General features: G+C 39.0%; 1 protein-coding gene across 1 annotated transcript in view; it reads right to left on the reverse strand.

The window, feature by feature from the left end:
* LOC137639554 (cilia- and flagella-associated protein 58-like) overlaps positions 1-5,275 on the reverse strand; it is a 238,763-nt gene extending 233,488 nt beyond the window's left edge. The window contains exon 1 of the mRNA XM_068371818.1: positions 5,063-5,275. Coding sequence (XP_068227919.1) covers positions 5,063-5,275 — 213 coding nt within the window. The remainder of the gene's footprint in view (positions 1-5,062) is intronic.
* Between the last annotated feature and the right edge of the window lie 11,145 nt (positions 5,276-16,420).

Raw genomic sequence — 16,420 nt, forward strand, 5'->3', positions numbered from 1 at the left:
TAGATACACACACACACACACACACACACACATATATATATATATATATATATATATATATATATATATATATATATTACATTATACGATTATGTCTCCCTTATTTGGGCACTAAAAATATATCATACTATGGTTCGTGACTGGGAACCAAAAATATATTATTATATACATTACGACTGGCAACTTACTCAGCCTCTCGAATTCTAAACTCACTTGTTTGCTTTGAAATAAAAACTGCTATATTTCAAAATATTAATACACGAATTCTGAGACAGTAATATATAAAACACTGAATATCCAGAGGACTCTTAAGTTCACTCAAAACTAAACTGGGTAATTAATCTCAAGAATTATTTATGGCTTACTGCGGCTCTTAACAGGATACCAGCCTAATCTATTCCAAACAATGGTGATTGGAATAATACATTCTTTACCAGAACAAATATATATTCTATATAAATTACAATAATTTGAAAAGAATTTACATAATAACCAAATAAATCACTTGAATCATTAAATATGAACAAAACTTAGATTAAGACAAAAATTATACGATCTGAAAATTATGTAACTTCACTTTAAATGTTAAATCTAGATAAACCTTAGACTAGGAAAAATAAATATTACAATGAAAATTATACAAAAGCTTTAAATTGTATCTGAATAATACAATATTCAAGTTTGATACTTAATGAAAATAGATAACCAGATCACAATACAAAATCTTAGCCTTCCTACAGGGCCACTTACAAAAACTTTACACAATGCCAACACTCACCCTAATACAATGAATTTAAAATCACCGTTTCGTCTTACGTATCTTTCAAACAGAGGATTTGCTTTGGGGCACAGTGTTACTTAGGAGAGGACACACTGTATGTACTGAACACTTTTTGAAAAATACTCTGAGCTGCGTCCGAGAGTTAAGGCGGCAATTCTCTATCTGTCTCTGTAACCTTGCTGTCACCTTATAGTATATGAATCCTAGCTACTTCCAGTAGATTCCAAAAGATTTGGGAATCGGGGGGCCCTTGGCCTAATGGCGTCAGTTTTCAAATAACGAAAAATGTCAAGAGGCAGATCAGGGGTTTTCAGGCAACTCTCAGATGCATACCAACGCACCCGCGAGACGACTCTCCCAGGTAGCTCCGCGCACCCCTTTGTCCGCGAAATAAAAAAAAAAAGATAACATCCTATCACTAGGTCCTTCGCGAAGTTTCCAAAGCACATGGTACTGAACATTCTCTCTGAAACATGACGCATTACCTCATGAAATATAAAAGAATATTACCTAAGCCCTTGCTCATATCGTATATGATCAAAAAACACTCTCCAACAGTTTACGTAAGACTTCGTAACAAAAATATGTGAAGTTAAAAGTTAATTCTTAAAAATAACGTAAATTTACACATACTAACTTTAATTAAGAATACAATGAAATTAACAACGAAAGTCTTATGTAATTTCCATATCACACTTACGTGTACATGAGAGGGGCTCATTTTAAGAGCTGGCTATTTGTACTTCGAATTAATATCAACCCATCTTCACCATCGTAGCTAATTGGTAGCTAAGTATATAAGAACCTAAATTCGACAGGTATAAGTACAGAAGAATTGTCATCAACTTTTATCTTTCTTCGTGACCAAGTGGTAAGTTACTGTTTATACAAGTTTCTCGGACCAGGTTTCAACTCCCGGCCGGTCAGAAGCTCTTGTCTTTGTGTGATTTCACCTGGGGCTCTGATCCCGAGGTTGTTAAGAGAAATCAGACATTAATGTATCAAAAATATACAGCTTATTGGAATATGAAAAACACATCTAATTGTGCAAAATTTAGCATTAATCGAATGTCAAGTCACAAACATACCCATAAGCTACGATGGCGAAGATCGATTCATTTCAATTCTGAGTACAAAAAACCCTGAATTTGACAAGTATAAGTGCAGAAGAATTGTCATTGACTTTTATCTTTTTTCGTCGCCAAGTAGTAAGTCGCTGTTTAAATAAGTTTCCCGGACCAAGATTCGACTTCCAGCCGGTCAGAAGGTCTAGTCTTTGTGTGATTTCGTCTGGGGCTCTGATTCCGAAGTCATCAAGAGATTCCACACATTAATGTATCAAAAATATATTGCTTATTGGAATATGAAAAACACTTCCAAATGTGCAAAATTTATCATTAGTCGAATGCCAAGTCACAAACATACCAATTAACTATGATGGTGAAGATGGATTCATTTCAATTCCAAGTACATAAAACCTGAATTTGTCACATATAAGTACAGAAGAATTGTCATTGACTTTTATCTTCCTTCATGGCCAAGTGGTAAGTCACTGTTTATACAAGTTTCCCGGACCAGGATTCAACTCCCAGCCTGCCAGAAGGTCTGATCATTGTGTGATTTTGCAGGGAGCTCTGATCCCGAGGTCGTTAAGAGAATCCAGACATTAATGTATCAAAAATATACGGCTTATTGGAAAACGAAAAACACATCTAAATGTGCAAAATTCATAATTAATCGAATGCCAAGTCACAGACATACCAATTAACTACGATGGTGAAGATGGGAGGATTTCAATTCTAAGCACAAAAAAAAAAACCTGAATCTGACAAGTATAAGTATAGTAGAATTGTCATTGACTTTTATCTTTCTTCGTGGCCAATTGGTAAGTTACTGTTTATACAAGTTTCGCGGACCAGGGTTCGACTCTCGGCCGGTCAGAAGCTCTTGTCTTTGTGTGATTTCGTCTGGGGCTCTGATCCTGAGGTCGTTAAGAGATTTCAGACATTAAGGTATCAAAAATATACAGCTTATTGGAATATGAAAAACATGTCTAAATATGCAAAATTTATCATTAATCGAAGGCCAAGTCACAGACATACCAATTAACTACGATGGTGAAGATAGGTTCATTTTAATTATAAGTACAAAAAAAAACCTGAATTTGACAGGCATAAGTACAGCAGAATTGTCACTGACTTTTATCTATCTCCATGGCCAAGTGGTAAGTCACTGCTTATTGGAATATAAAAAATAAACACATCTAAATGTGCAAAATTTATCTTTAATCGAATGTCAAGTCACAATCATACCTATTAGCTACAATGGTGAAGATGGGTTGATATCACTTATAAGTACAAAAAAACCTGAATTCGACAAGTATAAGTACAGAAGATTGTCATTAACTTTTATCTTTCTTCATGGCCAAGTGGTAAGTCACTCATTATACAAGTTTCCCGGACCAGGGTTTGACTCCCGCCGGTCAGAAGCTTTTGTCTTTGTGTGATTTCGTCTAGGGCTCTGATCTCGAGGTTAAGAGAATCCAGATATTAATGTATCAAAAATACATGGCTTATTGGAATATGTAAAACACATTTAAATGTGCAAAATTCATCATATATATAGACACACACACACACACACATATATATATATATATATATATATATATATATATATATATATATATATATATATATATATATATATATATGTATATATATATAAATATATATATATATATATATATATATATATATATATATATATATATATATATATATATATATATATATATATTCTTACGAAGCTGGTCTTCATAAGAGTAGATTATTTTATTCATGTATTTCATTTGTGTATTTAAGAGATGTATAGCCTGCTCGTAAGGTGAGTCCCAGTCACATTTGATTAAGTAATTTAAGTAAATTACATAGGACTTTCCTCATTCCTTTAGTTGTCTTTTCCTTCCTTTCCGTATATGTAAATTTTGTTGTTTTAAAGAATTAAATTTTCATTTTACGTAATTTTGTTATGAAGTCTTTTGTAATCTTTTTTAAAAGGTATGCGGTTTGACACACGCTAGGGATTGCATCATGTTTCCATGGGTTTGGAAAATGCATGAAGAGTCTATACTAATAGTTTTCTTTTTTTAATATTACGAGAGGAGGTGGGCGGAGCTAGCTGAGAGAGTTGCCTTGCAAAACGACGATAGTACTCTACTTCCATAATGCTAAGTTCACAACCTTGCTGCTGTTACAGCCATGCCCTCACGCTAAGCGAATGCTTTACTAGAATTTTCTAGAGTAAATTAAGATGATATATGTAGGGTCTAGCAATGCATTGGAACCAGAGATCCAGCCTGACTCCTAAAAAGAGCCAACATCTGCCAGTCTTCTCTCCAGCATCTATCCAGCCACTACGTATCTCCTCTCCAACGTGCATAGTGTTTCCTCTCAAACGTGAATAGTGATTTCTCTCCTCTGTATACCATGTATATTGTTGTTTAAATGTTGGTGATATTATTGTGTGCCCAATGCAAAAGTGAAGTGTGTTAATGTAAGTAAATTTACATTGTTCAGTTTTTGTAACTGGCCCTATATAATTAGTTTAAACAGTGAAGTGTATTTATTTTTGTTTAACCGTTCGGTAACCTTGTGTGAACCCAAAGGACATATGAGTAACAGTTGCAGATATTCAAGTGTAAATTTGGTTTATTTTCCATAGTGCTGAAGTGCCAGCTTTTTTCATTGTCAAAATTAAATATTTCCAAAAATTAATTCCTAGAGAACAAATGATTGTATAATTTTTCCAAAGTATCATTTTGTGTTAATCTGGGGTCTAGATCAGATTTAATATTTCAAGTGAATTATTATTGGTGTTATTTTCTTCAATTGTCAATTTTCTTATAAGATATATCTAGTTTTGTAAAGTGTATATTATTTCGATCACCAGTAAGACTAAGAACCGAATTAAGAGGTTGATTCAAGAGTAGTTCCCGTTAAAAGTAAAGTAATCACTAAGTTTTGTTTTGAGTGTAAAGTAAAGAGACCTTTAGATATTCAGTGTTCATATATATTACTGTCTGGGAGTTACGTATTATTCTCAGAGCTCGTAAGTATTTTTCTTGTATATCAGATTATGTAATATAAAGCAGGTGAGTTTGGGAGCTCGGGATTATGTGTGTGTATATATATATATATATATATATATATATATATATATATATATATATATATATATATATCGACGCATGCGTAAGCAGTAAAAGGTAAAAGCTGTTACCTTCTGTAAGTCTAGCAGTTTTGTCTTGTCTTCAACCGTGGTCTCCAGGTGAGAGAGAAGAGTTTGCAAGTTTGCCGTCTCCTGCTCGGCTGACTCGGCCGCCTCGTACTGAGCCCTCAGCTCTCCTTCCAGCCATTCTCGCTCCTTCTGCTCGAGCTCGACGCAGTCAGTTAATGTCTGGTTCTCTCTGGAGGGCACATGAGAAGAACACATTTAGTGTGTTTGATTTACAAATACATACACAAAGAACGAGAGAGAGAGAGAGAGAGAGAGAGAGAGAGAGAGAGAGAGAGAGAGAGAGAGAGAGAGAGAGAGAGAGAGTTTATGGTTGACAGCATGTCAAAGATATTTCTTAATGTTCCTTAATCATTATGAAAAATCGGTTTTAACTGATTTTCACACGCTATCACGTTGACACATGGATCGATTATTGTACAATTATACCCCCCCCCCCCTCTCTTACTCTCTCTCTCTCTCTCTCTCTCTCTCTCTCTCTCTCTCTCTCTCTCTCTCTCTCTCTCTCTCTCTCTCTCTCTCTCTCTCTCTCTCTCTCTCTCTCTCTGTGCAAAAAAATCAGAAACAAAATAGACATGATGAAAACCTGAGCAATGTGTATAAGCAAATGAAAAACTTGTCAATTCTAAGTTGCATACAGCCCTACCTAATTATAACAAAGATAAGATCGAGAAAAGTAAATCTCGTAAAGAAACTTGGAAAATTATGAATAATATTGTATCTACAAAAACAAACAAAAACATTGAATACGACAACACTAAAGTTATAGCAAATCAATCTAACCAATACTTTGCTAGTGTAGGAAAAGGAAAAAAAAACTTATGAAAAAAACGCAGGAAATACTACAAAAGTACGAAAATCAAGATTTTAGAACTCCTCAAACTAATTACGATAATAATATACAATTATTTAGAGTTTAGACCACAGCCTGATGTAGAAGTAACATCAATAATAACTGTTATGAGTTTGAATGCATACCGGACAGATGGTATTCCTACTCGCTTTCTAAAGGATTCCCTTATAGTTATTGGACATATCACGGTAATCATAAATACATCGATTGTAACTGGGAAATATCCTTCTATTTGGAAACAATCCCTAGTAGATCCTCTTCACAAGAAAGGAGACATAGACAATGAACGACCGGTTTCTATCCTTCCGGTAATATCGAAAGTAATAGAAAAAATTAGAAGGAATCAATTACTGAAACATTGTACAAAAATAATTGGATTGCTAACACTCAGCATGGATCTCCAAAAAAGTTGATCAACAGAAACAGCTTTGGTCAAATTAACAGATGAAATTTATGAAAACATTGATAAAAAAAAATTTCCATGTTAGTTTCATGCAACCTATCAAAGGCATTTGATAGCGTTAACCACAAGCCTGTAATGGAACACTACATTGATACTTTCTGGTTTCAGGATTACTTGAAGGATAGAAGTCAGGTAGTTAGATAAGCAGATGTAAATTCTTGTATTAAAAAAGTTGAATTTGGGGTCCCACAGGGATCTGTCCTGGGCCCAATTTTGCTTTTAGTATGGTTAAATATATAGAAAACTGCCTGCTAGTTCAATACGCTGATGACACCCAAGAAATACTTTCTAAGAAAAAGACCATTGTTAAATGCCACCAAAACACAGAGCATGTTTGTGGGTGGCTCACAGTATGTTATCAGATTCCTGATGACACCATGATAAAATGTGATGATGAAGAAATAAAACGGATTTTGAGCGAAGCAAAAAAATCTATTTTTGGGTGAAATGGCCATGTCGTCCGGATGGAAGTTCCTTAAGGTAGCTTCCTAAGGGATATATGTACTACAGTGATATTCCCAGAGAATTTTACCTTTAGGTATCCAGAATTCTAACTCCTGGCGCGAATATCCTTAAATTTTCTCTCAAGGATATCGTATAATATCAGAGGACGGATTCTTGACACGCCACATAGCAATCTGCACCCCTAATACCGTTTACGCTTCGAGGAGGTGTGGCAGAATAGAAGGGGAGCCGTATCAAGGTTACCCCCGTTCTCGTACTACTATTGAGTACGACAACAGCGCCATTTCCATGATGCCGGACATTCCTTGTAGCATTGAGCATGGTGCTACAGATACAGTACAACGGGAGGGATACTGTGAAGATCTTTTCTTTTTTAGAAGAGATGGGTGGGTCCATCAGGACGACATGGCCATCTCACCCCAAAATAGATTTTTCGCTTCGCTCAAAATCCGTTTTTTGGGCTCAAGCCATGTCGTCCTGATGGAAGCATACCAGAGCATTAGTGTATCTGTGGATTTTCATCAGTGCCTTAACCTCGGAACAACGTTTTCTATGGTCATGGAGACCAATTGAGACAAGTGACGTCACCGTTATCCGTCATCATCACTAATCATAAACAGTGTTAGTGCTTCCTGCCTCCTACAGGGAAGAGTCATTCTAGACAGTAGAAAAGGGGTCTCAAGGTTAACATATATTGAATGAACAAACATAAGTATACACTGAATATACAAACAGTCTCATTGTTGTATATATTGCTGAATCAATATCAGTGTCTCTAATATCTATTATTTGTGAGCATACAATTATGTGAGGAATACTTACTTTGGTAAGTCAAAGAACTCTGGCATTTATACATGCAATTGTCGGGCGAATGCGGACGCGCTACATTCTAATAGACATTTATTCCTAATAAATGACTAAAAGAGATAGCTAGTAAAACGAATGTATTATGACAATGGGATTATACCTGTAACGAGTACAGAGACTATATTTCTTTCCTGAAAGGAAAGAAATGATGAGTGCCACTCTCAGATCGAAGAAAATTTATAAAACAATTTCTCTTCCTAATTCCTGTACTGGTCACTTCTATCTGCACTGTGTACTACGTACACCGGCACTAGTGCTATCTGTATAATGCCACACCTGGGATTTTGAACAGAGCTAGGGTCACCATGGTAACACTTAATCAAATGAGGTCACACCCTAAGAGGGATGACCCATTCTCCCTTTAATTGACAGTCCCAGTCAATTAGCTGTTCATCGTAGAATTAGACGGCAGGTTAAATACTCTACCCGATGTCACCACATACTGCTTCAGATCATGGACTTGCTTAGCATAGTGTTTGAGAACACTCTGGATGATTCTCACCCAGTATATGTGCGAGGACATTTGAAGTCCCAAACCATTGACTGTTTACAACAGTAATCAGGGGGCAGGTTTTAATACACTACCTGCCGCCACTACATAGTGTTTCAGTTCATGCACCTGTTTTGCATAGTGTTTGTAAAACACTCTGGATGATTTCCATCCAGTGTATGATCGAAGACGCTCAAAGTCCATATACTGAAAGTGATGAAGCAATCTTTCTCGGATCATGACCTGCGGGAGTACTGTTAGGATCCGCTCTACGAATGAAGTAGGTGAGCTTCGCCCTTAGTTGTTTCAGGGATAAATTTTATCCAGAAGTTTCTCCTTTAAAGAGCTGTCCTCCCCTGAAGTCTGAAGTTCTACGAGGATAGACCTTTAGACACTCTACAGGACATAGAGAGACATCTTCCTTCAGAGGGCAGATTCTCCAGGGACTCCACCTCTTATTAGGTAGCTCGTTTTTAGCGAGAAAGGATGGATCAGGAAAGAGATTCAGTTCTCCCACTTCTGTGAACTGAATGTGGCCCTCATCTCTAGATAGGGCCACTATTTCACTAACTCTAGCCCCAGAGGCTATAGCGAATAGAAAAATAACCTTTTGGGTTAGATCCTTAAGAGAACAATCTTCATTGTTCACAGATGAGGCATAATGTAAGACCTTGTCCAAAGACCAAGAGATGGGCTTTGGTGGTACTGCGGGCCTAAGCCTTGCACATGCCTTCGGAATCTTATTAAAGATTTCATTCGCCAGACCTACTTGAAAGGCATATAGAAGAGGTCTAGTCAAGGCTGACTTGCACGTATTTATCGTATTGGCCGCCAGACCTTGATTATGAGGATGGACAAAGGACAGACAAAAGTTCATTGAAATTTCTTTCGGTCCTTTTGCTTTCACAAATGCAACCCACTTTTTCCAGGAAGACTCATATTGTCTTCTAGTTGACTTAGCCTTGTATTCTTCTAAGAATTCTATATTGCCTTCTGAGATCGCAAATCTTTTTCTAACCGCTAGGGTAAGAAAATCATGAAATGAAGGGTTTGGGTTCTCTGTGATAAAACGAAGGCAGTTAATTTCTGAACCTTCTGAAATATACTTAGGATTAGAACTAGGACCAGCCTCATCTTCAGTTTCTTCATTAGGGAGGACTGATTGCTCTTGGGCTATCTGGGAGCCAAAAGAGCTACTCCCCCTTAGAAGTATCTGAGCCTGTTGAGGACCTTCAGCAGGTGATTGGATAGGATGAACAGGTATACCTGAGTCCATCCCTTTCATTCCAGAGACATGTTGTCTATCAGTCCCAGTAGAGGATCCTCATATGGGGCTACATATCGAGGTAGTTTCTTGAAGACGCACGTGATGAAGAGGTCGATCTGCAGTTCTGGGACTTGCTCCCATCTGGGAGGGAATAGGTCTGCGTCCATGGACCATTCCAACTCTATCAGCTTGAAATGAAATAGAGCATCCACTGTCACATTGTGGATCAATTGTATATGAACTGCTGACAGGTGCCATCCCTTTAAGAAAGGGATGGTTAACTTCACCTAGACTGTATGAGACGTTCTTTAGCATTATCTATTGTGACGTCTTATAATCGCTTCGGTGTCCCGGATCAGTCGTAAGAAGTCTGATCTGTGTGGAGTGATCTTCCGCACTCATGATAGAACCAGCAGAGTCTTGGGACTTTCGTGCTTTAATTTTTGTTAGAGAAGCGATTAAGGAGGGACCAATATCGGTCTTTTTTTTATCTCTTCAAGCGTTTGATGCATATTTTCTCCAGGCTCTTAACGCATCTTTCCGCAGTGCTCTTAGCACTAGGTCTGTCACTATTGCGAACTGGGGAGAGTTTAGCGCTTCTCCCTGTTAGCGTCTTGGAAATCTGACTGATTACCTGAGTCTCTTGACAGACCTCGCGACCTCCTTTTATATTACCAAGGGAAAGGAGAGTTGATGTGACTGTGGGCTTCAATGGTTTTCCAGCCATTGAAACCCTTGAGCTGGAGAGAGTCGAGACTTCTAAAAGCTTATCTTGCATCCGTGATGTCCCGGGAACCGGGTCATTTCTTTGGATGCACATTGACCAGCCACTACGGGTGCTGCCCACCCCAGCCTCTCGTCCAGGTATATTGATGCCTGAACCATTTCTAGGCTTGGTTTTAACGTGACTAAGTCTGCCAATCCTATGAAGATATTTAGGACTGTGTCCAGTTTGACACGTGTCTTTCCTAGGATGAATGTTACTATCTGTAACTTGAATTCTAGATTGGAGGGAAGGGGGTGGTTGACTGGAAGTTGCCACAGGACACCTTTCAGGTCTGACAAGACTACGAACACCCCTATTTGGAACAAGGTCCATATATTCGGAAGGATTAACATTCTGAGCTTGTTGTTTTCTATGAACTTATTGAGTGGCGACAAGTTCAAAATGACTCAGAGATTTCTTGAGTCCTTTTTGTGAACACAAAACAGCCTTCCCTGGAACTCGATGGACTATAGTTTTCTTACCACTTGTATGCTCTAGAGCACTCAGGTATACTCCTCCAGGAGGGTTTTGGATTGTAGGAGAAGGTAAGGAAATGATGGTGGATACATTTCTGTTTCCCATCAAGGTCCCATCTTGAATAGGCTTTGGACCCAAGGATCGAAGGTCTGACGATCCTGAAGGAACGTTCCTCCTAGGAGAAGCGTCTTCATGCTTCGAATAGTCAGTAGGTTTAAACTTTTGACCACCTGCCTGTGGCACCGTGGTCACTGGAATAGTGGGATGTTGTTGACCAGCCCGGATATTTCCAGCATTTCCCGTCTTCATTTTAGGTTGGGGACCCACAACCATGGAAGATTTTCTCTTTGAAAGGATGCCCCACTTTTGGAGAAGACTTATGTTCTCCATGGTGGCATTCTTAATCACTTTCTAAATTACCTCGTGTGGGAAGAGGTCTTTACCCCAGATGTTGGAAGATATTAGCTTCCTTGTTTCGTGTTTCACTATTGCAGCAGCAAACACAAACTCTCTACATGCTCTCCTAGCCTTCATAAAGGCGTAAAGGTCCTTCACTAAGGTAGCCATATGCATTTTGGCTATGACCATAAGCATGTCTGGGGTATTTTGGTAGGTTGAACACAACTCTATGTAGTTTTGTAGAGAAAGGGAGGCTGCAAGTCTCCCCTTTGTCTCTTGTTCATTATACAAGAGCACTCAGATAATTTAGGGAGACATTCATTAAATTGTCGACTTGCGACATCCGCGTCTTATATTCCTACTGAAAAGGTTAAATGGACTTCCTTCCAGTCCTTTTCCTGGCTGGGAAAAGCTGGTGACAGAGGCTTGCACTCCTCGAGTGTGGGACATGGCATACCCGCCTCCACCGCTTTGGCAACAGATGTAAATGCCTTCCCCACAAAGGGGAATGAGAATGAAGCAGGAGCAAGAAAGGAAGGGTGTCTGTTATTCAGTGAGAATACCTTCGACTCTGAACAACCCGCCTTTTTTAGACTACTTGAGAGGATAGCCTGTGCCTTATCATGGTCGAGAATCATGACCTCTTTTAATTCCGTTCCTTTTCTTGACTTTGATTTGTACCTCAGTCGAACCAAACAATTAGGGAAAGCATCAAAGCTTAGCCAAAATTGAATTTTGTCCAAAGGAACAGCACCCATCTTCTTCGAGACGTAGAGTTTGCCATTAAAAATCGCCATCTGCTCCGCAAACCTCCAGGGATTGGTTTTGGAGCATGTTGGTAGGTCTTTATCCATGGGTCGTTTGAGTGACCCTTGGGAAGCGACAAGAGAAGCTTTGCGAGGCTCTATCTTGCGTTTCACTTCCTGCTTTTCGTTTTGTTTACGAAAGCTCTCTATTTGATTATTCAGTTGGATACATAATTGCTACCATTCTATCTAATAGAGGGGTAGAAGACGAAGATGTCGACGTCGATGGCTCTAGAGCCAGCATAGGCGGAGAAAATTCCGACACAACATTTTTCTCTTCTACCCTAGGGCACTTTTTGCCCTCATTCACAAAGGTTATCTGGCCGTCAGGGGATGTAGTTGGTGCCTGAGGCACTACTATTTCCTTACTTGCTTTCGGAAATAGTAGTTTACGCATCCTATCATTAGGTAGGAAAGGTCCCGGAGAGATTTTCCGGAAGCCTCTCACCCAGTTGCGTAATTTGTACTGAGCTGTATCCCTAGTCTCCGTAGACTTGGGATTCTCGAAACCTTCAGACATTAATGTCCGACATATATTGCAAACCTGCGGGTTCCAATAATGTAGGGATCCGGAAATAATATTGCAGGAGGCATGAAACCTGCAAGTATTATGACCGTAAAAATACTTACTCTTGGCCTTGCAAAAGACTGCAGCACAAGGTATCAGGTGTTCCTCCTGTAAAGAAAGGAAAACCAAATGAGTATACAAAGGATTATCTCCCTGATAATCAACATGCAAAGGTCATCTATAACAGAATAGCTTAGGATAGTAAGCTATAAAGGGATAGTAGGAGATACATACGTGTATACCCCAGCGAGCAAATGCTGTTACCTCCCCTCGGTATTAACTATATGGAGATTCCTCTATCAAGTAACTCTGAGTAGAAGGGCTCTTACTCCTAGGGGTAGAGAAGTACAAATTCACTGTCCCTTTATATTGTTAATACTGTGGGGTCAAGATGAGTGATTCTCAATCAGAATATTGAAGAAATATTATTCTTTCAACATAGGAGCGGTACCAGCAGAATGCTCGCACAAGGGTACCCACGGTATGTTAGAAATTACTACTGTATAATGGTACTGTAGTTTTCTATTTGCAGTAAGTCTATATTACAAATTACTGGCTACTGTACAATCATGTATTGTAGTTCAGAAAATAAAGACATATATTTGTGTATCCCACTCAGCCTATTTGCCGTAGCCTTCCTTACAATATTAAATTATAGAGTTTCCTGATCAGGGAGACTCAAGGATAAAGGCTCTACCCTTTAAGGATTAGGAGTGTATCACCCCTGCCTTGAAGCTATTTAATATTGTAGGGTAATCCGAATACTGATTTCTAATCAGGATATTGAAGAAATTATATTCATTCAATATGGAATTGGGTTCAGCAAATGCCTGTGTATGGATATCCAAGATATATTGGAAATAACTACTAGTATAAAATATATAGTAATTTTCTATCTGCAGTATATTCTATACTGTAGATATACTGGCTACCTGTATAACATATACTGTAGTTCAGACGGCATGTTGCCGGCATAGCTAGGTCTTGCCAGCATATCTAGTATGCTAGCTAGAGAGAGAGAGAGATAGCATGGAGTAAAGGCTACTCCTTTACTGTGTATGTATACAGTAATGAAGGATGTAAAAGTCAAATTTTACTGCCTTTCTCCAGAAAGAAGGTTCTAATGGAAGGGGAGAATGTACCATTCAGGCTTCCATCCAGCTACAGTATTATTGCCGTCAAGGTGCCGCCAATACACTGCCGGCAGGCTAGCCTCCGGCAGTATCAGTACAGTCAGTGTGCTGCCATCTAAGTCAGCATTTATCTACGCCAGCTTGGCCGGCGGTATTCCGGCAACAGAACCTGTAGATAGCAGTCCAAGGGAGAACTGAAGAACCTTGGGGACAGAAAGGGACTTCCCACTCACAGCCATCATGGCTGCTGGCAGCCATCTTGGCTGCCGACAGTCATCTGCTACCGGCAGATGATGTGACTGCCAGCAGTATGCACTGCCGCCAGCCATGGTTACTGACATTCAACATGGCTGCTGACAGTTGTCATGGCTAGAGAGGGAGTCTGGCCGGCTCCAGCAACCTACCGGCAATGGTAAGGTTGCAAGAGGCCGGCCCAATGAAAGACAATGGCTAGGCCATCAAAAGTGGACAGAGGGGTAGGGAACAGGGTCCTGTATAGCGTGTGAAAGGAACTGGCCAAATTGTCAGTCCCACCACCTCTTAAAAGAAACTCTGTTTCAGTATCGGCAGAATCCTAGGTGACAGGAGAGTCTCAGTTCTCCACCCTAGAGATTGCCGATACAGTTAAGGGGATCGCGGCATTGCCGCCTCCTCTCAACAAGGGAGAAAACAGAGTTCCAGTGCCGCGTCATCCTAGGCAAAAGAAGAATATCACTCTTCAGCCTAGGGGACTGCGGCACAGGACTAGTCTTCTAGTCGCAAGGAGAAGATGGCATCCTACCACAACTTTAAGTGCTACTAGGGAGGGCTAGCCTCCAATGCTGGCAGCCTAGCCGGCAGGGGAATGATGGTATCCTACAACCCATTCGCCCGGCCGACAGGTCGCCGACATAAGACTAAATACTCTGAGATTCTGGCTAAATCCCAAAACCTGCTGGTATACCACAACCAGCGGTTTAAGGGAAGAGACAGAAAAACCCTAGGCTAGTCATGTCTGAATAAAATTCATGGCATGGCCACTAGGGTTGTAGCCTGAATCTACACTCAGAGGGAAAAGAGATTACCCTTAAATCTCCATGGAGACGTGTAATGTTTCATATAATTCTAGGAGGTATCAGTTTCCACTTGAATTGAAAAAACAATACACGAGGGTAACCGGGGAAATGTCTGAACGTATAATAAAACGCCTAGGTTAGGTTACCTAGGCTAGACGAGATCTCGGTTACCTAAATCACCGAAACTCTAACTATACGATCGACATGGAAAAGGAAAATTATGTACATTATCAAAATCTTTACGAGTATAATTGCCTAAATAGCTAAATAATTAAAATAATTGAATAAAGCTATTTAAAACTGGAAGTCGTTCTGCTAACTAAATAACACATGCCTAATGAACGACGGCGCCCATGGCGCCTCTAGTAAAAGGCCTAGCTCTTAGGCACAATAAATTACTCTAATTTTATTGTGAAACAGGAGCTAAAATATACTCATAGTAAAGACCCGATACTCAACTTTCCAGAGGCGGAAGAAGATGGAGAAAGCACAATTAAATTTATAATCCTGTAAAACGATCGAAAAGTTAGATCCATGGAGAATACCACCGAGCGAAATCGCTACAGAATAAGGAATGTCCGCCATCGTGGAAATGGCGCTGTTTTCATACTCAATAGTAGTACGAGAACGGGGGTAACCTTGATACGGCTCCCCTTCTATTCTGCCACACCTCCTCAAAGCATTAACGCTATTAGGGGTGCAGATTGCTATGTGGCGTGGCAAGAAAACGTCCTTTGATATTATACGATATCCTTGAGAGAAAATTTAAGGATATTCGCACCAGGAGTTAGAATTCTGGATACCTAAAGGTAAAATTCTCTAGGAATATCACTGTAGTACATATATCCCTTAGGAAGCTACCTTAAGGAACTTCCATCAGGACGACATGGCTTGAGCCCAAAAAGATAAGTCAGCATGTGAAAAATCTAGGTCTACACATGGACAGGTATATGATATTCAGTTCCCTCATTGACGAGCGCAGTAAAAAAGTGAGGGGTATTCTAATGTATATTAACAGAGTAAAAGATCACTCATGATACTACTCGGGCTCTGATGGTAAAAAGACCGATCTTGAGTGTAATCAACTACAGTATCAAGATATGGGGGTGACTAATGATTTGTACATGGATAAAGCTCAAAAACTCAAAAACTCTAAGGGTAGAGTAGCTATTATTGGGGTGAAATGAACACGACATCACACCAACCATACAGCAGTTTAAGTGGATAAGATTAAAAGACAAGTGTGTGTACGATGTTTGTGTATTTGTTTTCTAAAGCTTGAAATAAGAAAATGTCTAAATGTTCTTTTTATAGCATAACCTCCGATATTCTAATCCGTAAATGCAAACACAATAAAAACTTTCCTTTAATTTTCGTTGACCTTGTATTTGAAAATTGATTTTCTTTCTGTGTTCATAGATATATAAGACATGTTTCATTGTGAAGTCCTGTGCTGCTCATCCAAAGGATCGCTTGTGTTCAAAAAATAAATCTTACGAGATAAATGAAATAGTTCAGTATGTATTTAAATGGAGTTATTGTGACCATATCTGTTTCTAGGACATTAGCATTATTTTCGTAAGTATGATAAAAAGTCACGGATCATATTTTTCATGCTACATGATTTGTAAAATATAAAACTGGCATTTAAAAAAATGATACAGTATTATATAAGCCATAACCTCTCATTATAAGAAAGCTCTCTTCTTAAAATATATCTTCTGGCACCTAATC

This window comes from Palaemon carinicauda, chromosome 4 (genome assembly GCF_036898095.1).
Source record: "Palaemon carinicauda isolate YSFRI2023 chromosome 4, ASM3689809v2, whole genome shotgun sequence".
Classification (NCBI taxonomy): Eukaryota; Metazoa; Arthropoda; class Malacostraca; order Decapoda; family Palaemonidae; genus Palaemon; species Palaemon carinicauda.